Genomic DNA, 27,259 nt, shown 5'->3' with positions numbered 1-27,259 from the left:
TCTCCTTGACCTTAAAGCCTGCATTCATGACTCAGCTTCTTCAGCAATGATAGAAGCAGAGTGGTAGATAAATATATGTTGTAATGCTGGCTTAAATAAGTGGTTTTGATGGCAGTGCTGATGTTGTCTCTGGCAATGATTAACTGAGCTGTCCTAACATCATGCAGTGGATGGGTCAGGAAAATTCTCTGGCAACAGCTGACTGAGTAGGTGCTAGAGGGAGGGTAGGCAGAAGCATAGGTCCAAGAAGTCAACAAGAATGTTGAAAGAAAGGATGTGGGTAGAAAGAAGATGAGGGCTGGACTATGGAATGGTCCAAAGGAACTGGGTCAAGAAGAGAAGCCTAGAAAGCAGAAGAGAAAGGAAAAATGGAGTAAAGAACATGGTAAGGAACTGCAAGGGCCCGGAAGTATGAAGTTTATATATTGATCTGATATAAACAGTCACATATTTTAGGTGCAGGCATTAGTTTAGAATTTATGGAGCTGGAAGGAAACTCAGGGATAATAAAGCCTAAGGTACTGCTGGAAGCAATACTCAGATATCTGTCAAAGGTATCTGAGTACCCGAATTTCCACTGAGAGTTGCCTTTCAATGTACAGAAATAAGTGAATTTAAGAGATTCTTCTGTGCTGTGTTGCTGCGTGAAATCTGCCTAAATGCTTGTTTGATCCACTCATAAACACTGGGGAGACATCATGTGTGGGTCTGTGCCCAGGCAAGCCTTCTGGCAAGCTTTCTTTAGCCTTCTAAACCCTAACCATTATCGTGTTTAGAAATTCCTTCCTGTCTCCAGGCTCTATTAGCGTGTTCTGGAAGCACAAGCACATGCTGAAATAATGTCAGGAGGTACATGATAAGCTGTGCTCTGTTATGAAAATGTTGAATAGCATGGGGTGGAGAGGGCAGATGGCATTGGAAAGGGGGTGGAAACCTTTCACTGAATGCCACGGAGGGTGGAATTCGTTTCACTGGTCAGATGCCAGCCCTCACAGTGGGCAGGAGGGACGTCAGCAGCAGTAATTGTGAGGGAGGGGAGGTGGTTCCTTGGTCGGCCCACCACCTTGGCAGAATGCATGGGGTGGAGAGGGTACAGCTGGCTTCACTGCCTGTTCTGGGAACCTATTAATCAGCAACAGCATGTGGAACAGCTCACTGGTGGGTGCCCTTAGCTGTTGCTGTGGGGCGACTGCGAGGAGAAAGGCAAATCAGGCCCTTTAACCAGCAACTCTCAGGAAGAGGGAGTGGAAGTGGAGGCAGCTCATTCAGAGCTGTGCTGCTGGTTGGCTTTCCTGGGAAATGAGGACAGGAATCAGGCCATCAAGGGTCCATCTAGGCCAGCATTCTGTCACACAGTAGCCTATCAGCTGCCTGTGGGAAACCCACACTAGTGAAATAAGCTCCCTCCTGCTTGTGTTTGCAGCAACTGGGGTTCAGAGACACACTGTCCTTGTGGGCCTTGAAGGTCACTGCTGGCCCAGTCAGTAGCACTGTTTCCACAGAGCAGACTGAGCTGCCCTTTGCCTTTGCAGCCTCCAGCTCCTGCTTGCCGGTAAGGATCTGCATTCGGCCCACCCCTGTTCTGTAATGTTGCCTGGGAATCCCTGCACCACTGCTTCTATCTCACCTCACCCAAGGGACAAAATGTTACAGGACAGCATTACAGTTTCCTGGAAAGGAGAAAGTGCTGGAGGCTGGTAGTGTTCTTGCAAACTCTTTGTCCACAACGGCGTGGGTAGACTGGATGTGAGGTGGGGGGGGTGCATGTAGGCATGCAAGCAGCCCCATCCAGACCATCATTTCCCCACTCAGAGCAGTGACATACTCCTGCAGCTTCCCAAGGCTGCTTCTTGGGAATGTTTTCTTCTGTGTGCAAAGTCCAGACTGCCCCATCCTCAAATCAGCACCCAAATGTTTCTGCTTCATCTAGACAGGTGGGTGTGCCATCCCTGAAATTCCACTCATTGGCATTGGTGCCCAAGCCATGCCAAAGCTAAAGCGAGACTTTGAATGGGATTGCATCATGGCGTATAGCAATATTCACATGGGTTGTCTTTTGTTCTGTCAAGCAAGGAAACACTTCCCTCTGGTTCTGAGTTGACTAATTTCTAAAGAGGTTTTTTTTACTGGACATTAATAGGTGGAAGTGAGGTCAGCAATAGCTCTGGCTGGGGGCTTCTTGTTCCAGGAATTTCTGATGCACTCCCCCTGCTTGTGTGGGGGTTTGAGAGCATCAGGTATGTAAATAAATAATTAGGAAAGGAGATGGATGCTTGAATCTTGGCACCTGTGTGGACAGCTCTAAAGTCACATCGCTTGTTTTGGGGGAACTGCTGTTGCTGTGGAGACTAGCATGGGTCAAACTATATAGTATTATATAAGGAAATATTTCAGTAACTCCACAAGGCTCCAGTGTTCTCTTTTCACAGAAAATTTGCCTTCATTAAGAGCTGCTCCTCTCAAGCATCTTACTACATCAGAGACTTTGGGGTGTGCAACTCTGTACATATATACATACCCGTTTAATTATTTTCTTGGTGTGTTTTCAGTAACATCTTTTATGCCTTTCTGTAAACTTAATTTCTTTTTGTACGTGGCTTGCTTCTGGTGGAAACACTTGTACCTCCTGGCAGGGTTCATGCAGTGCTATTAGGTTTCCTCTGAGTGTGGCTTGTGTGAGACGTGATTGAAACATTACATGTGAACTACATCCTGTATTTCAAAGAGATGCAGCCGGAAGGTCAGTGTCGAGTTGGCTCTCTGAGTGGAGAGGGAACTGCAAAATGCTTGTCCTGAAAGGAAGAAGCAAAAAGCCTGTAACTTGATTGTTGCAAAAGGTATTAAATTGCTGGTGGATAGATTAACACTGTTCGGATTAGCTTTGTTTGTAAGATAGCGATCAATACAGTGTTTGGTATCTCATTGGCACAGATACATTGCTGCAGTCATGAATTATAGCACAACCTGGTAGGACTTCCTGAAAGAGAGTTAAAACATTTTGCTTTTGAGAAGTTCTCCTCTGTAAATGTTGATACCAGATCATTGGGTAATCTGTGAATACTTTGAAAGTTTGTCTAATATTATTCATCTGCATTTGACACCCAATGATATTTGACCTTGTAATTTGATTTTGGTATTTGACAGTTGGTATGCAATAGCATTTAGCATTTGAAAAATAGCCTGTAATGGTATTTTGTATTTAACATTGGGCAGGATGTTCATATTTAATACCTGCCTAAATCAAAGCATCAAGAGATCTCAGAATTTGGAGTTTTGAGAGAGAATTTCACAATCACATATGGATTTTAAAATTTGAAGTTTTGTTCAAATTCAGGTTTTGACAGTGAGGCTGTCTCGCATGCCTTTTCCGATATGAATCTCTCATCTCCTGAACTGGAGATCCTGAAGTAATACCATGAAATCCTACTTTGAAGCTCATGACTAGCATAACAGCTACAAGAACCTCCAAACCTTCATTTTCAAACTCGTTATGCAAAGAGGTCAGCCAAACAACTCATTTCTTTTTTTTAAAAAAAATCTTATCTGACCTTCTTTTTCCATTATAGGAAGCTAGCAAACAGCATAGAGATACAAATAATCAAGACGATAACCAATTAAGAATAAAATGCAAACAGATCATACTATTGAGTTTTCTGTCCTGTTAGGCCTCATGATAGAACCACTAGGACCTTTGCCAGGACCTGATGGGCATCTAGTAGAAGGTTTATGGGCTTCCTTAGGAAGGACATTCCCTGGCGTTGGCACAACAACCCTTGTTGTGTTAATTAGCTAACTGCCATGTTCTTATTTGGGAAAAAATGGGAGGCATTAAATCCTATGATCTTTTGGGATGTGACTGTTGGACTCTTTTTATAGTTTAATAGATTTCATGCTGATTTTATTGCTCATATGATCTTTACAAGCTGATTAGAAGACTTCTTTGATGAAAGAAGATGGAAGAAAGAGTGAATACACTGAACCAAGTTGAGTGTTTAGAGTCAGGTTGCAGGGGCTTTTGTCAAGAGGGAAAAACAAATGTTCCTTTAATTCTCAGTAGTCCTCTGCAACTTTAAAATCACTTTCACCGGTATAAATGGGCCTTTGTGAATTAATCAGCTAAAACTTTTGCTTGATTAACCTACTGATTTTTAACCTACTACTTTTTTATAGAGTCCCTGTGGTTGTCAGTGCAGAAGAAGGAAATTCAAGCTGCAATGTTAGGCACATCACTTTTTAATAAATCCCACGGAACTCACTGGAACTTACTTTGCAATTTCATGCTGTGGGTAAAACTCTATCTCAGTAAACTTTTTGTTTCAAGAGATGACTGTGCGGTAACTTTTTTTTACTTTACTGGCATTTCGAATGGTGTCTGAAGTGTCCTCGACTAAAGTAAAAAGCTCTCATTTCATTGTCAACTTTGCACTGGAGTTTTATCAAAAAGGAACACAAGGGACGACATGTTCACATAAAGTGTTCCACTCATGTCAAGGCATCTACAGGCTAAAACTATGACTGGGAATTGCTTACTACTGACCACATGCCTGACTGCTGAGAGCTGTCTGTAAATGCACAGAAGTAGCACTGTCAGGGGAAAAAAGTTGATGATGCCATCTGCCACTGATCCCCTGACATTTGGAAACAAGCAATCTGGTTTACATGGCATGAGGATGGTTAATAAGCCATGTGCCATTCACATTTTGGCTCATTTCCCTGATACGCTCACCAGGTATAGCTTGTCATTGGGTTTGTACCCAGTAAGGGTGAGTGGTTGGGATGGTTAATAATCTCCCGTGATCCATTCTCTGTTTCAGGCATCCTGAGTGGCTTATTAACCACCTTCCTCTCATGTGAATCAGGTCACTATAAATCACTCTGGAATGATCTCTCTGTGTTGGGGCTGCAGAGCGTGAGCATTTCAGACTTTGATTATGTCCAAAGGTGGCTAGTCTTTCCTGCCCCCAACCACTGGTGGGTCTTCATATGTAAAGAACAGGATGACCCAGTGCCAAGGATGGAAAGGGCTGACGTACCTTAATAGTCATCTAGTACAGTTATCCAACTGGATGCCAGCAATTGTGGCTCTTCTTATAACTGAATGTCAAATGGCACCAAGGAGATCTGGCAGCTCTGGATTCTTCATTAGGCTGGGAAAATTTGCTGTTGTTGTGGCTGGTAGTTCTGTTCAAAATGTCATCCAGTTCAAAATGCTGGGAGCAATTTTTTTTTTCAGATGGCATGTAATTCTCATGGTGAACCATTTTCACTGGCTTCCAGTCATTCAGAACTCAGTTCAATTGTTTAGTGCCCTGAAGCAGCCCTTCCTAATTCGACTACCTCCAGATAGAGATGTCAGAGGACTCTGCAGTGGATTCTAATGAGTTTGGTTTTCCAAGAGTTCAACTGAGGATTTCACAGCAAACCATCTTTTTCCAAGTTGCAAAGATTCTGAGGACTTGCAGACTAGTTTGTGTGGGGTGGGAATGCATGAAATGAGCACTTGATGCCTGACAGTCCACAAAACACAGACAGAAAGGATGAAATAAAATCCATATATCTCTACCTCCAGAGAAGTTAGATTATGCATTTTTATTATTTATTTCAGTTCTATACTGCCCAGTATTAAAGTTCCCTGGGCAGTTTACAACAGTACATAAAAACAACACAATAAAATATGATGAAAATGCGTAAAATCCGTGTAGCATTTGGAGGTCACCAGGCTGAGGGAAGCTGTTTCTGGTAAAAATTATCTGGCAACTTTGTGTGTGGGCATTTATATCTGGTTGTCTGGAGGAGTAGGGCAAACTGGAGTTGACTCTAGCAAGTACCACATTTTTTAGCTTCATTATAACTGGTGTTGAAATAAAGTTATAGTCATGTTGTAAATCAGGGCATGGAAGAGACAAGCTTGCTCAGAAGGGAAATATGTGAATCCATGTTTGCTTTTGTTTCTTAATTATATGTGCATCCTGCCTTTCCTTCAAGGTCTTCAGCCAGGTGCAAATAGAATATTTTGTTCTGGGCAAATATTCATTTATTAATTATCTGTTGAATCATGCCGAAAGGCTTGTGAATAGATGGGTAAACCACGTTCAGTTTTCACCCAAATCTGGAAATGCCTGATTTCTAAGCCAAATTTAACCACTGTTTTCATAGGAACTTGTGATTTTTAAAAATTCTGTACTGCAATTCACTTTTTTTGGTTAATTTTTTTCCATACATGTTTTAATGTGCATTTTTATTCATACACATTTTCCCAAATATTTACATTGATATAATTTTATTTTGCATGTCATGCATGTTTCTCACGTGTATGATTTTCATGTGAACTTTACCAAATATGCACTTTTTTGGTACCTGTTTTTGTCAAGTTGAGCTGCACTGGGAAGTTCGCAAACACACATAGTTTAGGATCACATAAAGGTTCAGAAGGATCTATACTTTTTAGGAGTGCAACAGAGTGATTTTCTAATCATTCTGCCCATTTGTGCTGCCCCATTTGACAATAAAGAATCTCTTGCTGATAAATCATTGCTTATTTTCAATTTATTTATTGAGAATATTTATATACTGCTTTTCAGTGCTTTTTTTATTTAAAAAAATGCCGGAACTCATGCCTTGTTAATCTTTTATTTAAAAAAAAATATTCAGTTTTAACATAAATTTAATTTATTGTATTTAAGTTTTGTCCAATTCTCATCCGACAAATCTTCTCGAGAAATTAGTAATTTTTTTCATTTTTAAATTTCGGGTCACACTTTTACACTAAAAAGGATTTTCAATTCACCAACCTTTTTTGAAATAAAGAACTTATTTACCTTTTGCACGTAGCCAGTCACTCTATGCACACATAAACATAATGGTCGCCGCCGGCAGTAAGCACTCAGCGCGCGACCACACGACCGATCCCAAGCCGAGCAGTGTCCCAAGCCGAGCAGCACCCTCACAATCAGCGCAGACACACAAGCAGCCCACAGGCACTATGTTAATGATTTTTGCCACCAACCTACTATGCCCGACAGGGCAATTCACAATCACTTGGAAAAATCTGTCAAAAAAAGGTGCCGGAACACCGTTCTATGACTAAAAAAGCCCTGCTGCTATTTCATTTGAAATAAATCCCCAGAATGACAGTTCTGTGCAGCCAAGAGAGGTTTCTCCTTGCCATGAAAATCATTTGAAATTGGCTGCATCCTGAAATGTCTCTAAGTGAGGGGAAACCTACCCACCCTTTGTGGTAAGGGTCCCCCTTTTTTTTCTGCCTCCCTTTCTCCCCTGGCTTTCATGCATGGAACTTCCTTAAATCTCTACCCTATCAATCTAATGGGGCAAATGGACTCCCATAGACTGAATACAGTGTGATTTAAAGAGGGTGCATGAAAGAGAACCACTGGTGATGGTGAAGGGAAGAAGGACCACTGTTGAAGATTCCAAGGACCACCTTCACTGGTTAGATTTCTCCCAACATCAGTGGAAATTTTTACAAATTCAGCTATTAGAGATCGATGGGCCAGGTGTGCTTGTGAACCTTTCCAGTTCTTGGTTACTTTTGGGAAACTCTGATGTAGGGCTAAGTAGCTTAAAAGTGTTTGTGCTGAGGATTTTTTCCTGGCTGAGATTTTAATTCAGAGTTTTGCAATGTTCACCTCTTCTTTGAAGCAATCGTTATGAGCTCTTGAAGCCGATATCTTGGTCCACACCTGGCGAGCGCTCTCGAGTGAACGTTTCTCAATGTCTGTTGGCTCTGCACATGCAATTAGCACCATTGTTTTTTGCATTTTGGAGTGGATGCTGAAAGGCCAGTAGAGGCTGAGGGAGAAGCTAGCAGGCGTGATTCTGGTTGCATATTTTTATCTCATCATATCAAATGAAAATCCACACGAGCTCACGAGCTGTAAGAGAAAAACTAAAAGCCATATATGCTTAGTGCTAGAAGGGATGTGGAACACGGAAGTCTGGGTTTTTTGTACCTGATGGGGCTTTGCAGCATTTCTAGCCTAGCATCAGAAATTTGTGGGGGAGGGAGTGTTCTGAAAATATGCACAAAATAGTTGTGCCACATGGAGAACTTAGATTTGTGTATTTGTAGCATCATTTGTACAAATCAGATCAGAATTGTTAAATTTGAGTAAAAGGCTTTGTGCTGTTAGATCATTTATTGGATTCACAAGTCCATTATGTAACATGAAGCACAGCACATTCCAATTTGTAAATATCCTTGCCAGTTTCATCCTCTCCCTACTTCCTCATTAGCTCATTATATTCCCTATTTCACAAAGAACTTGTCAGATGTGTCTACTTCAGCACTGGCACTGTGGTTTTCTGCTGGAGTTACAGGGTTTCCTTATATCAAGCAGGAACATTTTAAATTATTATTTTCAGCTGTTGTTTTTGAGCTCTCACATGCAAATGAGGTTGCAGTTCTTCAGTCTTTTTTCCAGCCCCTCATTCTTCCCACCAATTTTCTGCATACAGTGCTGTGTTTCTTTTGATAATATATTTGTTCTTCACTTGTTCATGGTTGTACTTGCAAAGGCCTGGATATGGGCGGCAGCTGAGACAGGCAGAACGCTGGGACCAGGGCACCTGTGCAAGGTGAGGTCTCACAACCAGCTAGGGGCCGGAGGCAAAGAGCAAGTTACCAATCAAGGTCAACGCCGGAGGAGACATTCATTTGGAGCAAGGCGGGAACAAACCAGGGTCAGGCAGGAACAAACTGGATTAGGGCAGGAGCCAGGCAGGAACAACTGGAGCAAAGCTGAGAAATGCAGGGACCAGAGCACAAGGAGTCACCAAGACAACTTGCATTGCTGTGGCAAAGAGGCCCTGTGAGATGCTCACACAGGAATAGCTTTCAGGCTCTACACAATGTGGAAATTTTTTGAACTTTAAAAAAATGTGCAAATTTCAGCCTGCTTTAAATCAGAAATCTGCATGTTGGCTCAATCCACATGAGATCAATTCAGTGCCACCATGAGAGAAATGGGACAGAATCTGGAGGGCCAAACTGGCAACTCCTGCAAGATTTTCACTTCCAAAACAGATTCCCCGCATATTCCAAAATGTTAGTTCCAATAGGTATATGCTGAGCATTTTGGTGCCACTCTGACTTAGTGTGGAGATTTCAAGGTTTCAGCTGAACTGGATTGGGAACTATTTGGGTGAAGTAGTCTTGAGTTTGGATATACTTAATTTACCAAGTGTGACTAAATTTTCTTGATCTCTCCAAAACAATAAACTTCACAATATGCCGGCATTTTCTAAGTGGCAGTTACAAACTGTGTTGAGCAGGTGTGCATTTCTCCTGTTTGCTGAGCAGAATTTGGCTGTGTATGTATTTATGGCCATACTGTATACCCAGTAATGGTGCCACTTGCCTAAATCCCTGAATGGAATTGCTTGTTGTGATGTCGCCACGAAAACAAATGACTTGCAATCATCTTTTTGGCTTAGCGTGTAAATATTAGCAAGACAAATCCCTTGTCTCACGGGATGGCACTGGTGATCCCTCAGCGTGTCCCTCTCTTTGTGCCCCTGGTATCTGTCCGTAGCCAAGGAGGAGTGCTGCCTGAACAGAGGAGCGGCACCAGGATCTGTGGGGCCTGGTGGTGGAGGCAGCATCCTGCAGAGAAAAGGTAGTCGCCCTCTCCAGCCATTGCTTCCCTCCACCCTACCCATGCCTTACATGGTTTCCGTGTGTAAATATGCTGCTGTGTGTTGGGTACATAGCTTTATCTGTGTGCAACATAAAATGTTTGTTACTTCGTTTGACCTAAGATAGCCACCACCCAATGGGTGGAATTTGTGTTGGGAGGGATGGAGAGAGACAGGAAGAGCATGCAGAATATTCTTGTTTGCCAAGCGCACCATGTTTAGTAAAATGAGGGCATCACATTCTCTACATCTTATCGATTTCATTCTGTTGAACTTGACCCAGAGCTGAGAGTGGGTAAATGTCATTCAACAGACTGATTCTCTGCTTCCTCAGGACCGGTCCAGATAAGCAGGCTGCTGCATTTCCTAGGCCAGGCCCGCATCTCCTGTGGCCTTCCAGTGCCTGGTGCCCCCCTGGCCGTGTTATTTCCTGGGGGCCCTGGTGTGTTGCCGCGTGAGGCAGATTGGCTGCATTTGTCTTGTCGGGTGCCACATGCTGCGGAAGCGGAAGCTGGTCCTTCTGAAGTGATTTCGCTGCTCCAGTCGGGTTGACTTTTTGGTGCACAAATGTTGGAGAGGTGTGCAGCCGGCACAGGATTCACATCCTTGCTTTAATATATGAGCATGTTGCAAAAGCAGGCAGTGCTGTGTATTATTTGCTGACATTCCCTGAGCTTCGCATTTGGCACGGGCTGGTGGACAGCTGAGAGTGGAAGCCACGGACAGCTGCAATGAGCATATTTGTGAGTGTGGATGATGTGGCGCATGATGCTTTTGCACGATATTCATTTGCTAGAAGGAGAAAGTGTGTGTGTGTGTGTGGAGTAAATTCCATATTTTATAATGAACTGGTACAGAGAGGTAAAGCATATCATATCTCCCCACCAGTCTGGCTAGAGGAATGTCTGATTAAGCAAGTGAAATTCTTTGTCAGGCAGGTAGGGAAACTGGACTGGGTGTGTGAGAAATGTCTCGATCTCAGACAGATTTTGTTTTGGTGGATTTTTTTTGGATAAGAAATAGAAAAGAGCAATCTAGTCCTCAAAGCACCCAGCTTAATTTCCATAGCCTTTTAAATAATCCTTAGGTAGTATGAGAATATGAGCAAGCCAAGAGAGAAACCAAAGTTGGAAGAGTCATTCTTTCCTATCTGGATGCAAAGTGAGTCTAAAAGAATCTTAAGGACAAGCATTTCTCTTGGTACCATAGACCAGCAGTTTTCAAATTGTGTTTGAGGAACCTACAAGTATATCATGTACATGGGTCATAGGTACATGCAATGACAAATCAGAGGTTGTCTGAATTCGTGGGTTGTTGTTGTTGAACTGTGATTTGTGGTTATTCATGAACCCTGCACTCTGGTTTCATAGCCCAATAACTATGAGTTGTTTTCCTGAGTTGTTTGTGTTTTTGTTTGTTCATTTGTTTAGTTGCTAAGTCATATCCAACCCTTCACATTCCTCCAGGCTCTCCTGTCCTCCATCATCCCACGGAATCCACCCAAGCCCACACTGACTGCCCCAGTGACCCCATCTAGCCACTTCAACCTCTGCTGTCCCCTTCTCCTTTTGCCATCAATCCTTCCCAGGATCAGGGTCTTCTCCAGTGAGTTGTGTCTTCTCATTAGGTGGCCAAAGTATTTGAGTTCATCTTCAGTATCTGTCCTTCTAAAGAACAGTCAGGGTTGATTGCCTTTAAGATTGACTGATTTGTTTTATTTGCAGTCCAAGGGACTCTTAAAAGTCTTCTCCAGCACCACAATTAAAAGGCGTCAGTTCTTCGGCACTCAGTTTTCTTTATGGTCCAACACACACAGCCATACATTGCAACTGGAAAAACCAGAGCGTTGACTATACACACTTTTGTTGGTAGGGTGATGTCTTTGTTTTTTAGTATGCTGTCTAGATTTGCCATAGCTTTCCTCCCAAGGAGCAAGCGTCTTTTAATTTCTTGGCTGCTGCCACCGTCTACAGTGATCTTGGAACCCAAGAAAATAAAATCTGTCACTACCTCCATTTCTTCCCCATCTATTTGCCAAGAAGTGATAGGACCGGATGCCATGATCTTAGTTTTCTTAACGCTGAGTTTCAAACCAACTTTTGTGCTCTCCTCTTTAACCTGCATCAAGAGGCTCTTTAGTTCCTCTTCACTTTTTGCTATTAGAGTGGTATCGTCTGCCTATCTGAGGTTGTTGATATTTCTTCCGGCAATCTTACGAATTCCTACTCATGATTCATCTAGCTTAGCCTTTCGCATGATAAGTTAAATAGGCAGGGCGACAGTGTACAGCCTTGCCATACTCCTTTCCCAATTTTGAAGCAATCAGTAGTTCCATGTCCAGTTCTCACTGTTGCTTCTTGACCCACATAAAGGTTTCTCAAGAGACAAATAAGATGTTCTGCTACTCCCATCTCTTTAAGAACTTGCCACAATTTGTTGTGATCCACACAATCAAAGACTTTAGCAGTCATTGAAGCAGAAGTAGATGTTTGATTAACAACCCATTAATTAAACCATAGGGCAGGGTTCACATGTAACAACAACCCACAGTTCAATGAAAACCCATACTCTAGGTCATCATAACATGCAAAACAGGCCAATAAGAATTTCATTAATGGAGAGCAAATTTGTCTAAGACAGAATTTGCCCACAACTACCAACCTTCCTTGTGCCACAACTGAAGCCACTGGGAACACCAAGCCATTTCTAGGAAGCACTCAGTTCATGTCAAAAAAGATGCAATGCATCACCAAAGAGTTGGACAAAAGGGGCACAGATTTGCATATTGTGTGTATAGATGCCATTTCAGAAATAGTTCCTATTACTTAAATAGAAATGAAAGCATCTCATGTGTGGTAGACTGACCAGGTGAACTTGTGTCTGTTCACTTTGTTCTGTAGGTACAAAGTTGTTCTGTTGAGCAACTTCAAGGCCCCTGCTTGTTCTCTCTTCTTAGGGATCTTTCTCTTTAAATTGATCATCCACTGGATGATGCAGACAAAGGATGCCTTCGAACAGAGGACTCTCCTCTGTAAAGTAGGTCACATCCCCCATTCCCAGTCCAGCAAGTGTAGCTGGCATAGGGGAAAACCTGGTATTTAGTGTTACTGCTGAGCCTGGAGCAAGTACACTTTCCAAGGAAATAATATCTGTGCTTGCTCAGAGTTTTAGGGAATGAATAGCCACTAGCGGTATGTCTAGCAGAACAGCCAGTATTGCAGAATTTTCTGTGAAAATACATCATTATGACATTTTCCTTCAGGGACCTTCTGAAGCCTCATGTCTGTCAAACAAAATGGCTGGTATCAGTGCAGGGGGAGGCTTATCATGTGGGTGTCACTACCCTTGAATGATTCCTCACTTCTGTTTTAATCTTGCCTTCTACCTTCTGTTTAAAACTTATGGGTTTATATTATATTTGATTATGTTGGAATAGTTTGGGATTGTAAGTTTTGTTTAGTGAACTGGCCAGCAGTGCCAGCTCCAGGAGCTTGAGGGCCCCTTGACAGGGCAACCTCAATGGAACGCCTTCTTCTCTCTGCTTCTGGTACCGGCCACTGCTGCTCCTCAGCCCTTTCTCATCAGAGCTACCCTGTGTTTCTTTGAAAGGTGGGAGCAAGTGCCCAGTGGCATCTATTGGCCTTCTGCTTCACCAGCACCTGTACTGGGAGACAGGTGAATGAGCAGGTGGCAGTGGTGAAAATGGGGTGCAGCTCTTGTCTGTGGACCCCTGCTAGGACATGTACCTGCTTTGGATGTGGACTCTGTCCCCCAGAAAGCGTTACCTAATGGGCAATACAGGAATGCAAGCACTAGAGGAATCAACTGAATTGAAAATAGCAGTAGCAAGTTAAGTGGCTTTATTTACAGAGTTTGAAAGCAGGTTTGCAGAAATACACTCCTCCCACACACACACATGCACAAAGGGGGGGTATCCCAAAGTTGTATTTACATATTTCTAGTTATGGCAAGCCTCCTGAACAAAGTGACAGACTTCCCAAAAAGGGAGGGAAATGTTATTTTATTTATTTTAGGGTAAATTTTATTTTACAATTGAGGCAGTTGCTGGGGAAGATCCTCTGAGAAGCTGCCCTCTGCCAATGATATAATAAGCTAGTCATGAATTGGAACGGGCAATGAAGCCCGCATGCCAAGGAGCATATTAACCATTTGAAAAGTGCTATCCTTAGAAAAACGGCATGGATTTAAAATTGTTGGATAATTTTTCTAAACATGCAGTGACCTGTTTTGGTAGAGCAAAAGGATATGTGAAAACGATAGAGAAGGTTTTGCAAATCTCTGCTTGGAAGGCAAGCATACTTTTCAAGTGTCGCGTGTCAGCCAGGAGACCCTGTTGCCTTGGCAAAGACTTTATGCAGGAAGCAGTAAAAGAAACAGGAGGTTTTGCAGTTCATGCGAGCTGGAATCACACCGTGCATTAGCACAGAACACAAGGTCATAAGTCTGAAACTGCAGCAGATGCGACAGTGGCAGTAAGCTCTGCAGGTTATAATTAAATGCGTGGGAGTTTGGGTAGGTCACCTCTGTTGATGTACCGCAAACAAAGGTATCTTTTATTGCCATGTGTTTACGCAAGTGTAGAATTTAGAGTGGATTGCACAGTGATGATGGGACATATTTATGGCCATTCAAAACTAAATGCTGTTGTTTGTGTAGAAACATTGCAGTTAGTGTTCAGCGTCTTCAGTTCTGGAAGAGAGCTGGCAGGAAGCAAGCATGAAGCAAGAAGGTGAGGCAGCAGTGGGCTGACTTGCTCTCCCTCACACACACTACATGTCAACATGTAGTCCCACTCCGCTCTGTATTTCACATACTGATTTAAATTAACCGGCCAATCCGTGCCGGAGATAATTCACGTAGATTAATCATTCATAGCTTCTGCTATCTGGAACTCTTCAGATGTCTTACACCTCAACTCCCATCAACCACAGTCAGCATGGCCGATGATTAGGAATGCTGGGAAGTGGTTGGAGGGGGATTGCAGGTGAGGAAAGGCTGTGATTGTCCAGCTCCCCTGGCAGGGCTTCTGCATCGGAAGGATGGCTCTTTCATAGAGGCTGAAGATTCTATGAAACCAGTTGCAATGGAGGGCTATAATTCCAGGCTCATATCCTTGGGAACTTACAGGTTGATGTCTGGCATGCACACAGCACATGATTCCAGTGAGTAACTCTGGTGTAACTCCAATCTACCCACTTGCAAATCTGGTTGTTGTGTGCAGCCACTTTGAGGAAGTCTTCAGAGGCTTCTCTTCGGTTTTCCTCTAGCTTCAGCTACAGAGTGGTAGGAGGACTTGCTCAGGCCTCTGCTGCCACCATTCGGTCGTATAATGTGGCTGCATTAAAAATTTATTCTTTGCACGAGTTGCCATCAGGAGTAATAGCCCTACAGAGACTGCATTTGTGAATACCACAAGACTAGTAGTGGAATCCAAGAACACAGTTTTTCAGTGGCAGTAAATGTGGCCACAGTACCTTACTGCAGAAGAAATAAAAATACCTCCAAAGTGCAATAACCCAAAACTAGTGCAAACAAATTGATTAATAATGACAATATATGAAAAGATTGGAGGACATAAGTCACGGGTGCCAAAAGTGTGGCTCACAGGCCACAGGAAGCCCTTCAGACTGCAGGAAAAGGAAGGGAAGGCATAGGCTTCCCATGGTATAAACCACCTTCGTAGAGTTTGGGGCAGTTCCAGACTCTGGGCTCTTGCCACAGTGCTGCCGCTGGACCACCCCCACCAACTCAGCCCCTGTCCCTTGCTGCAGAAGGTCTTGCTCACCTTCAGAAGGCCCCCACCAAGCACCTGCCTGCCTCCTCTTTCTGTGCACCCACAAGAGCCCACTACCTCCCACACCAGAAGACCCATCCATCAAAGCCCCTGGCAGGGGAATAACTACAGAACAGGTAGTAGGGTGGAGGTCACATTCTATTTTCTTGTCAAAGTTTTAGTTTTTTTTTATTTCTGCTGCTTTCAATTCATTATAACCTGCCAGAACATCTGAGACAGTGTGGGCTAAAACAGATTTTAAGAATCCAAATAAATATGAATTCTCAGCTTGGATTCTAACAAGCCAGCTTCCCCCATGGCTGTCAAGAATAATCTCCAGGTTATCATACAGGAAAGGGTTCTAGATATTTGTTTCAGTGAGGCCATACATGATTAATAATGTATAGGACAGCAGACAGACTTGGCAAAATTTATGCAGACTTATTTACACTGTTGGCCGAAGGATTAGGTTGTACTTTTCTTGTCTTGAGTTTGGGGAGGAAGTCTGTTTCAAGCATCCAGGAAATTGTGAAGTTGTGTCAGAAGCTTTGCAACTCCTTTCTGTGCATGCTGAATTTTGATGCCTAGGATTATGATAATGGATACTTGTTTTAGTCTTCTCTAATCTGATTTTAATTTGGCATTTTTATGTATAGCATTATCCATCAATTGCTGATATGTTCTTAGAAAGCCATTGCAAAATGAAAAAGAGAAAGAATAATCAGTTTTTTAAAACCCCAAAATAAAACAGTGCTAGTTAAAACTCAGCAAAGGACTTATTAGCCTTTTGTTTCATACTGGATATTAATTGGAAGCACAGTAAAGAATGCAGATGCTACTACCTTGAACATACTAGCCTAGGGAAAAGTCCCACTGAATATAGTGGGGCTTACTTCGAAGTAGTCATGCATTTTGCATTGCCCAGCTGTAATTTTTTGTGGGAACAAACCTGTTTGAAGCCAGTGGCATTTCAGACTCAACATATATAGACCTGAGCTTTCAGAGGAACAAAACAGATTCTTAATTTCTGTATGGCATTCTACATATACATAATATTTGATAATTTGAAGGAATTAGTAATGAGGATGGAAATGAATACACACAGAGAGAGATACACATATTATGGTTTGAATGTTCCAAGCTGGCATTGCATGAAAGGAAACTGGGGGAGAACCTTTGGCAGAGCATAAAAGCATGATATTAAAATTATTGTTATTATTAATAATATCCTTTCTGCTGTGTTTCTGTTTTCTGGGCCATTTGTACACTTACCTTTTTAAGTGACATTTAAAACATAAAATTTAGTGGTTCCTGCTGTGCCAGGATGCAGCTAAAATCCCTTAATTAAAAGCAGACACTGTACATTTCCTTCTCTTTCCATTAAATGTTAATTAATACAGGCGAAATGTGTTGCCTTTTTTCACCCTTAAGATGTTCAGCAGACTCTAAAAGATCAGAAGCAGGAGTGAGAGAGGGGGAGAAGCTGCTTTTTTAAAGGGCCCGTGGGAAAACCGTTCTAGGCTTTTTCGGCAGAGCCAGGCAGAACAGTGGCTGCTCAGAAGCAAAGCCAGGCAGGCACCTGTGGGGCTGGGAGGAGCCGGGGAGGGGGGCAGTCTGGAAAAGGGTGAATTGTGGGGAACTCCACACAGATCTGGGACACAGCCACAGCAGCTCTGTGGATCCTTGGCAGATTCAGGAATGTGCTGTCCTTTCAGGCTGTTGTACTAGTTGCCAGGCAGGCAAAACCTAACATGGCTGATCAGCCCAGTGAACCAGAAGAAGCTGGTTGGAAGCCCATGTACATGGCTCCAGGGTTAACAGACGAAGCTCAGACATAAAACAGACATAAAACTGGCTGCATGAAATACTGGTACTGATGTAAACTGGCGAGGACTGAACTGAAACAAGGGGGCACAGATGCTTCCACACTGCGCGAGGGTCTTTCTGGTTTTGCAGTCTTTCAGGAATACCTGAACAAAACGAAAACATCCTACACCTTTAAAAAGCAGCTGCTCTGTGTGGGCCACTTGCCCAGAGAGGCAAACAGGCTACAGGCTATGGATCCCCTCCCTTAAAGTGAATGCTGTCCGTTAAAGGGGGCAACCTGTAGCACATACACCTTATGTGGTCTGCTTTTTACCCAAAGAAGTAAGGAGCACAATTTCACATCTAAGGGGACTCTCTCAGTTTGTGCACATGTGTTTGTCTATGTGGGTAACTTTATGAATTTGATAGAGCACTTTTGTGAATGCCACAAAAATTTAGCACACCCCTGAAACTGGCCTGCAAGTAGTCCCTGCTGGAGATGAGGATTCTACTGCTATAATAACTTCTTTCATAAAAGTAAATTGAGTATTCTAGGTCTCGCCAAACAATACAACCCAACCAGCTTTCTCACAAGTCCTTCACCTTACCTTTGTGGATTTTTACATGCACGACTTATATCAGAGTCTGCATTATAAGTAAAACCTACATTTGACAGGAGTGTATGTTGGATTAGGATCAATATCAGTTTGATGTCAATTTTGTTTTGTTTGCATACAAGTACTTGTAATAAAACAATCATTAGCACTTGCAAACAGTACTTAAAGCATTATGCATGGTTGATATGGCCAATTTCCTATTATGTGTGTGTGCATGTGCACACGTGCACATATGTTTAAATATTTCTATACCATTTGACATTGTAGAACCATACAATAGTAGAGTTGAAAGGTGCCAGTAAGGCCACCGAGTCCAATCCCTACTCCATGCAGCATTTTGAATCTGAAGAAAATAGTGCTGGGGGCTAGCACTTCACTAGGCAGCATTGTAGCCTCCTGGAGGAGGAGGAGGAGGAGGAATAATAAAGTAAAAATCAGGAAGGGCAGGGAGTTCCTATGCCACACAGAAGTGCCCGAGAGAACATTGGTGCTTGTGTGGTCACACTTTTTGGTTTAGCTGTGGTCTTCTCAATCACAAAAATAAACCAAAGTCAAGATCTTATACTAAGTACAGAAAGGGTTAAAAACACACACATGTGCACAAAGAGTGTGTGAGAGAGACCCAGAGCAGGAAGAAAAGAAAGATGCCAGGCATTTGTGCCAAGCTGTCTTCTGTTAGCGCCAGACTGGTATCCTGCTTCCTCATTTTGAGGGCATTTCTTTTCTTGGAGCTGGGCCCAAGGCTTTTTGTTCTGTTTTTGTTTTAATTAAAAAGGACTGCAGTGTGGCAACTGGGGATGTGGTCTCTTTCTTCTTGCAGATCTGCTCTCCTCTGCAGGTCTGGTTTTCCTTAACTGAGGTAATCCCTGAGTCAGTGTGAACACAAGAGCACCTCCCTGCTGGGCTTTTGGTCAGTCCCACACTCCAAGAAATGGTAGGCTGGCATTTTCCCCTTGGAAAACCCTGTGTGGGAAAGAGGTCTATTTTTTCATGAATGATAGTCAAGAGTGAAGTTAAATAAGCTCTCATGTTTTTAATACTTGTAAAAAGGTTGATTGGTGCCAAGTACTATTTGCCAGATGTCCCTTAATTTGAGGGTTGTCCCTCAGTTTAAACTCTCCTCTTTCTATTGTTAGGCTTTAGCAGAAAGCACTTGTGAGGAAAACATGCAGCCAGTCAGTGCTGATACTATTTCAGTGTGTATGCTACCAAGTAAGCATCAGCAGTTATAAATGCTAGATAGAAATAAATGCACATATCTGAAACAAACAGTTCAGCTTCTTGTAGTGGTCCCTTAATAATATAATAGCAAATATATAATTGGCCTTTAGTTATCCCCAGATCTAAGGTGGGTTGCCTCATCCTGCACAACAGATGTGCTGACTCTAATTGCTTTACCTCTCCACAAAAGAAAGCTGAACTACACTGGGGATTCCTCCCCACACAGAACACCTTAGAACTGTTAAGGGATGCCAAAGAAGGAAGGAAGGAAGGAACGAACAATGAAATAAGTTTAAATAACATAAGTCCAGTGGACTTTTGTGGGTGACTTGGGGCTTGTTTGTCACTGGATGTTGCCTCAAATCCAAATCCAAATCCAATTCAGAAATTTTCCTTTTGAAGGAAGGGAAAGAGCAGCAGCGGTTGTTTCACATCCTTAGAATCTATCCCATGCGTAAGCATTGTGGGTGGCTGCCGGTGTGATCCAGGCTTGCCTAGGACTGTGTATCTGCCATTTCTTGTTGAAGCAGAATGTGAGACCACATGACAACATTCCCTGCCTGATCCTTCCAGCCCCAGCCTGGTCCTCAGGACACCAGGACTGCATGTTAAGAAGGGGATGGAAGTGAACTGGCCAGAGCTTCAGCTATGAGTAGTATAAAAATGTAATGAATAAAACAAGAAGGCACAGCAGCCTCATCTTCTCCTCCTGTGTGTGGTTTCAGGCTCTGTGTGTGTCCTCTGGTGAATCCTGGACTGTAAGCACGTCCATTTCAGTGAAGGAAAATGCTAACATGTTTGCTTTCCTGTGTTTTTCTCCAATGTCTTGTGCAAACTCTGTGCTATTAGTATATTTTTGTTTAGGTTTTTGTTGAAATTTAAGTTCTGGTTGGTGTGAACTCCATGGGTACAAGCACCCTGATTTGGCTCCAAGGGCACATTCATTTGAAAGGAATGCAACACTGATGATGACACTTGGATGCACCTCAAATTTCTGTCTTTCCTGATTCTGCAAGTAACTCTGGGAAACTACATACAAATATAGATCACCTTTGCATCAGATAAGTTTGCATAGGGCATGTACCTACTGGAATGTCTTGCCCAGCCTTCTACTGCCCTGGTACCTTTACCATGGAGTGCTTGCTACTTATCTACATACCCAATCAGCTGTGGAACGATGCCCATGCATGAGTTTCTTTAAAACTTGTAAGCAGCAGCCTGAAAAGGACTGGACCATCCACAGATATACAGAGTAGGGATGCGTTGAACCTATCAGTCATGGTTGCTCTCTATTTCACTCAGGTTCTCAATTTTCAAATCTTAAAAGTTGTTTCTGACTCATTTGCTCACCAGTATGTGTGCACATTTAGAAGCCCACATAAAATTTGTATGCATTTTCATGCACATTTCTGCTAATATACCTGTAATTGTGTGCAATTTCACTTTATATGCATTTTCTCACATTACTTGCAGTCACATACACATGTTTGTGCATAATTCCCCTAAGTATATATACTTCCTAAATATATGTTGATTGAAGAAATTAATCCCAACATTTGAAGAAGTGCAAGTACCAAAGAAGAGAGGTTTCAGTACACAGGTTGGTCTGGAAAGTGTTACTTACATAGGTTCACATTTAAAATGTGAAATGAACTAAGGTACCCCCTATCTATAAAACACTTTACTCACAAAATACTGGAGTCAAAATGGGTCACAAACCATAGGGCTTAAACATGAAGTTTACAATTACCTCAGCTTAATTTACAAATTTGAAAGCATATTAAGGAGGACTATTTATAGTTCAGGGTAACCTACTCTACAGAGCTGGTATTTGGAGTAATTCACAGAGTAACTATAGCCTTTATTGCAGGAGAACGAGTAGAACTGGGGAGGAAGTTTGCATTTCCCCCTCTGTGTTCATCACATCACTTTACACTTACTTACACTAAACTGCATTTGCCATTCCGTAGCTCATTTGCCAAGTCTGAAGAAATCCTTTTGGAGCTCTTTGCAGTATGAAGAGATGAAAGCACCATGCAAAAAGGAAACCTCCCAATGTCATTGTTCAATCACATCACGGTTGCATGCTGCTTTAATTAATGAATAAATATGCTGGTACACATCAATATCCTGCACAGGAAGTGAAGAGGCATGAACTGAACGCTAGCAAGCTGCTTGTGTGCTAATTACAAAATTAAGTTTAGAAATTCTTGAATTTAAATTAGAAGGCAGGTGAAGTGGAACTCCAGGAAGAGCTAGCCAGAGAACAACAACACAGTGAAGGAGCAGACATCTGCTGATCCCGGCGAATTGGTGGTCTCCTTTTTATCTTCCAATCTGGCACAGTGAGTGTTGGCAGGCTTCCATCACACACAAGAATGCCACAGGTGTGAAAGGAACACTGCACCTCTCTGTCTCTCTCTCAGACAGGGAAAAGGTCATGTTTTTCAAAGGCACCACGAAGGCACTGTGAAAGCAAAGATGGAAGAGGGGTCTTACGATAGGATGTCTCTGACAGGCATCAATCTCTCCCTTAGATTGTATTTTGGAGACTACCTTGGGGAGCCCATCAATTCCCCACTGGAGACTCCTCACCTCATTTTCTGGTGGGGGGATGTAAATTTTTGTACCTGGTTCCATGTTTCACACAGACTCTGTTTGATAAAAGAAGGGTGAAGACCATCACCATCTTCTGTGCCCTCCCTTTTGAAATAAATGGGAGCTATGCAAAAGTGTTGCAGTAGTCTTGTGAATGCCTGTTCATTTCAAGGGGGCTTGCACAGGAGAACTTGCTAGTATTTTGATCCTTAAGAGGATGCTGATGTGCACCTTTCTCCTTGGCATGGTCCAGATAACATCCTGGCCATCTTCTGCTGGCTTCAAACGAGGTCACACCCTCCTTTGGAGGCAAATTATTCCATAAGGATATTGGAGCATGCCTTTGTTGTGACTCTTCTTTTCCTGCAGTTTTGTGTGTCCAAAGCATGTTGGGAGAGGGTTTATTAGATATCTAAGCCAGGAGTTCAGCCGTGCTGAGTAGGTTTCTTGGCCAGACTTGAACAAGGCACAGATGAAAATTGTGCATGATTCCGCCTGAATGTGACTATCCATTGACCTAGTTTGCATGACACAAGAGCCCACCCTTGTGGGCACCCTTGTTTGTTTCAGGATGGCTTGTTAAGAGCATAAGAATGTAAGAAAAGCCATGCAGGATAAGACCCAAGGTCCATCCAGTCCAGCACACCATTTACACTGTGGCAAACCAGCTGCCCACACAATTCCTCAAGCAGGATGGGTGTAAGAGCTCCTCCTGCCCAACCTCCTCAGCAACTGGTGTGTGCAGGCATGAAACAGAGGTAGGACATAGCCTGCAAGGCTAGTAGTCACTGAAAGCCTCCTCTTCCTCCATGATTTTGTCCAATCACTTTTTAAAGCCTTCCAAATTGGCGGCCAACATTACCTCCTGTTGCAGTGAATTCCGTAGTTTAACTATGTAATCTGTTCCTTTTATTTGTCCTAAACTTCCTACACTCAGCTTCATGGAATGACCCTGAGTTCTAGTATTTTGCGGGGGGGGGATGCCTCCTCCTCCACCATCTCCACACCATGCAAAATTTTAAACACCTTTTGTCATGTCTCCCCTTTTTGCAGCATTCAGAGCTGGCATAGTTTCCCCAGCATAGACAACCACACACAAGCAACCCTGAGAACCTTGATAGGCTCGTCAGGTTGACTTGTTTTCAGAGTGCTTTGTTGTGATAGGCAGGCTCACAGGGCCAGTCATTTACTCACAGCCTAGCCTGCCTCACAGGATTGTTGTTGTGAGAATAAAATGGAGCTCTCATAAGATGTGGTTTACCTGGATCTCAGCAAGGCCTTTGACAAAGTGCCACAGGATAGCCTAGTTGAGAAATAGTTGAGCTTCAGGATAGATTGATATACTGTCCGATGGATTAGGCATGGCTAACAGACCACAAGCAGAGGGTGACTGTGCACAATCAGTGGGGACTAACAGACCACAATCAGTGTGGAATCATCACGATGGCAGCCAGTGACAAGCAGAGTTCCTCGGGGCTCAGTTCTGGGACCAATTCTGTTCAACCTTTTTATCAGTGACATGGAGAAGGGGATACCCAGTCTGCTGACTAAATTCGTGGATGACACCAAAGTGGGGGCAGTGGCCACAACTGAGGAGCAGGTGAAGGATCTGGACAGATGGTAGAAGTGGGCAGGGGACAACAGGATGGCATCCAATATAAATAAGTGCAAGGTCTTGCACAGAAAGAGGTGTCGCAGGTACAGGATGGGGGACAGGTGACTGGAGAGCACTTGTGAAAGGGATCTCAGGGTACTTGTTGACAGCAGGCTGAACATGATCCAGCAGTATGACACAGCAGTTAAAAAGGTGAATGCCACCCTTGGCTATATAGCCAGAAGCATGGCTTCCAGATCTAGGGAGGTGTTGATGCCACTGTACATGATTCTGATGTGCCCACAGCTGGAGTACTGCATCCAGTTCTGGGCTCTACATTATAGGAGAAACACAGGGTGGAAATCGGTTCAGCGCAGGGCCATAAGAATGGTAGCCGGGTTGGCAGGGATGACGTATGAGGAGAGATTGAGGGAACTGGGTCTTCTCGGGCTGGAAAAGAGGAGACTCTGAGGGGATGTTTTAGTGACTTCTTGGTATGTGAGGGGATGTCATGTGAAGGAGGGCCATGACCTGTTCTTCCCTGTAGTGGAAGACAAGACGCATTCCAGTGGGGCAAAGCTCGAGGAACCAGGCTTCAGGTTGGGTGTCAGGAAGTACTTCCTGATGGTTAGGACCCCTAGGATATGGAATCGGCTACCAAGGGAGGTGCTGGAGGCCCCATCAGTGAGGGTGTTAAAGGAAAGATGTAGGGGATTACATGAACGGAGTGGCTGGAACCCAGGAGGCCCCTTCTGACTCACTTTTTTTCTACGTTTCTATGCAACTTTATCTTACTTTCGGGGAGATTTGCACAAATATTTATTAAATGTACACACATCTCCCCTAATTTTTTAAAGAACAGATTTGTGCAAATCTGCCCAAAGGTAGTGATGGGGAAATACTGTAAAAGAAATTCCCAAAAGTGGTAGTGGGGGGTAAGAATTCTACAAAGTAGCCTACTCTACTAATAAGCATATTTGCAGAGTAGGCTGTTGGGGTTATGCCACAAATATGCATAGGATAGATACCGGGAGGACTAAGGTGGAAACAAGTCCTAGCAAGCATCAGGCTATCTGATCGCCTGTTGGGAGTAACATGGGTTAGCAGGCAAGCCACCATCCCATTGTGGCTTATTTTCAGGATGAAAAGTCTTCTGGTCTTTGGCTGAGATGGTCTACTGAATTGGGAACCTCTTGCATTGTGTTCCTGCATCTCATGGGCATTTGTGAGTTGCTGACAAAAGTGATTCTTGCTGATAAAAGCAATTGCCCTAGTTCTGAAAGACAAACCTGCTGATGTGATGAGAAAACCTTCCTCTGTTGATCAGGCAAATTGTAATTTAAAGTATTCTATTAATGTTCATATCCTTTTTGCTTGTTTCAGGATCTGGGAATCTCCTCTCCTCTCAGCTGCAAAGGAAAACGATGTTCCCGCCATCCAGAAGCTGCTTGCCAGCCATACCTGTGACCTTCAAGAGCGAGGTACTGACCCATGCTGCTCCTTATGGCCACACTGCCCAAGTTATTTGGGGAGTCAGATAAAAGGGTGATAGCGGTAGAGGTGTGCCTCTGCTTGTAGTATGCTAAAGGCTGTTTCAGAAATGCTGGAAGGAGTGGGAAGCTTATTTGTCCTCCTAAATCCCAAACAGAATATTGGGATCTTCTGTGCTGGGGACACATACACCTCTTTTTGGGGAGGAGAGGCACACACTAAGAGGAGCAATGGGCACTGTTCCCAATTCGTGCTTACTGTTCGGTAGGCAGGCTTGGCTGTCCCTGTAGTGGAATGCTATGTGGCATCTTCTGTGCATTTGGCGCATCTTCTCTGTAGGTGCCGTTGGGGAGACAGCTCTCCATGTTGCTGCCCTGTACAATAGTTTGGAAGCTGCCCAGCTCCTGATGGACACAGCTCCGGAACTGGTGAATGAAGCGATGACATCTGAGCTATACACAGGTAATTAGGATGGTGAGCATTTGCATCTTTATCCTACCTTTTGGTTCTGCAGTGGACACCCCACAGATGCCCAATTAAATCAGTGCTGATGAAGCTTAAACCGCAGAAAAACAAGTCTAAAATACCCCTCCACAACACAAATGAGTGACTTGGGGCATATTCTGACTGCTGTTTACCAAGTAATACATGGCCATGATATGAATGTGAACATTTAGGTCTGAATTTCCCCTGTAATGAGTGGCCACATACTCAGCATATTGGTTGTGTTAATCATACTCCTATTTGGTGCACATTAGGAGTCAAGAGGCTTGGCCTGCTCTGTTCCACTTTCCCACAGGCCTTTGGTCTGGTCCAGCAGTGCTTTCTTTATGCTGTTATGACTTTGCTATACACAGGGGATCTTCTGTAGACAGAGAGAGAGAGAGATTTGATTGATTGGTTGATTCAAGTTAAAATCAGAGGGGAAACTGAGGGAATACCTTGTCTTCTAGGAGGGCGATGATGCCCAAGCAATGATTAGGTGAGCAAGAAACATTTGTTATGTACTTGGAAATGCCCAAACGGACTCCCATCTTTTCTGCAAAGAGCTCAGCAGCTATTCCCTTGTTGCCTTGCAAAATCCTATAGTGCAACTCGCCTTGGCCTGAGAGAACCACTGTTGAAGTCTGCATGATTGCTGCAGCTCCTCTTGGCTGATTTAAGTCACAACAAGCCTGCAGGTGCCATCCTGAATATTCAAGCTGCAGCTTCAGCTAAACCCAGGGAACATAGGTTATGCAAGGGTTAAACAACCCCTGCAGAAACCATGGGTTGTTTAACCGTTGCAATAACCCACTGTCTCTGAGTATGGATGACATGAAAAGCCACTTCTTGAATATTCAAACTGGCTGCCTGTGTGCACCCCAGCCATCTGTTTCTTAAATAAAAAATAAGCCATGGTGAGCTATTTGATCACACAGACCAGTTCAGTGTCTCAAGGTCAGTGCCAGCTCCATGATCTGGAGCTCCCTTTGGCATGACACCCTCAATGGGCCCCTTCCCTCAGTGAGCTTCCCTTCTCTCCACCACAAAGATGTTTTGTTAAGCAAGAGGATCAGTGAACAGTAAGTAGTGGCACCTCCTCCTCCTTATTCTCAACACAGCAAGAAGCTGGGAGACAGGAAGGTTGCAGTGATGAAGAGGAAGAGCCAGTGTTGTTGTTGGTGGGACCCTGCTAGGACGTGTCCCTTGGTACATGCTGAATCTTGATGCAAGGCCCTCCCTGTGCACATCATGGCTTGGCTGGGATTTGAAACTGGAGTTCCCGCTTCCAAATCCAGCACTTTTCATTATATGTCATTGACACCTGTGTAATCATAATTATAGTGTGTTGCATTTATATACCAAGTTAGAGTGTTCAACGTGCTTCAGTTTTAATCGTTGCAGTAATATTTGCAAAGACTTTTTGGAAAAGTTTGCGGACTGAGGCAATATATGTGAAGCACCTTAAGTACTCCTCAAGTGCAGTCCTGTATGTTTCTACTCTAAAAGAAGTCTTATCACATTCAGTAGGGCTTGCTTCCAATTATGGGGACATAAAATTTCAGCCTGTGTCATTGTACTGTATAATTAGAATAGATCTACACTGTAAGCATGGAATGGGAGAGTGTATGAACTATAGTCACTTTGGGGGTCCCTGACAAGATTTAAATCAGCTTGGATTCTTAGCTGCTGCATCATCCCAGGTCTTTGAGAAATAACATAGAAACAGAGCGAGTCAGAAGGGGTCTCCCGGGCCATCTAGTCTGACCTCTGGCACCAGCTGGCTCCGCTCATGACATGCCCACCATGTGCATGTCCAGCCTATCTTTGAACACCCTCACCGATGGGGCCTCAACGACCTCTTGTGAAAGCCCATTCCACACCCTCGGGGTCCTAACTGTCAGGAAGTGCTTCCTGGCATCTGAATAACATCTGAGATATTCAAGTTGGAATATTAAGCAGCAGAGAGACAGTCAAGAAAGCACTGGAACTCTTGAATGA

The 27,259-nt window shown here is 43.4% G+C and overlaps 1 protein-coding gene across 1 annotated transcript in view; it reads left to right on the top strand.

The window, feature by feature from the left end:
• Positions 1 to 27,259, top strand: part of LOC123028094 (transient receptor potential cation channel subfamily V member 6-like) — a 98,804-nt gene that overhangs the window by 30,095 nt on the left and 41,450 nt on the right. The window contains exons 2-3 of the mRNA XM_044439607.1: positions 24,668 to 24,765; positions 25,115 to 25,237. Of these exons, the coding sequence (XP_044295542.1) occupies positions 24,668 to 24,765; positions 25,115 to 25,237 (221 nt within the window). The remainder of the gene's footprint in view (positions 1 to 24,667; positions 24,766 to 25,114; positions 25,238 to 27,259) is intronic.

This window comes from Varanus komodoensis, unplaced genomic scaffold (assembly GCF_004798865.1).
Source record: "Varanus komodoensis strain SLA01 unplaced genomic scaffold, ASM479886v1 scaffold35, whole genome shotgun sequence".
NCBI classification, from domain to species: domain Eukaryota; kingdom Metazoa; phylum Chordata; class Lepidosauria; order Squamata; family Varanidae; genus Varanus; species Varanus komodoensis.
This window is presented reverse-complemented; position numbering and strand designations above follow the sequence as displayed.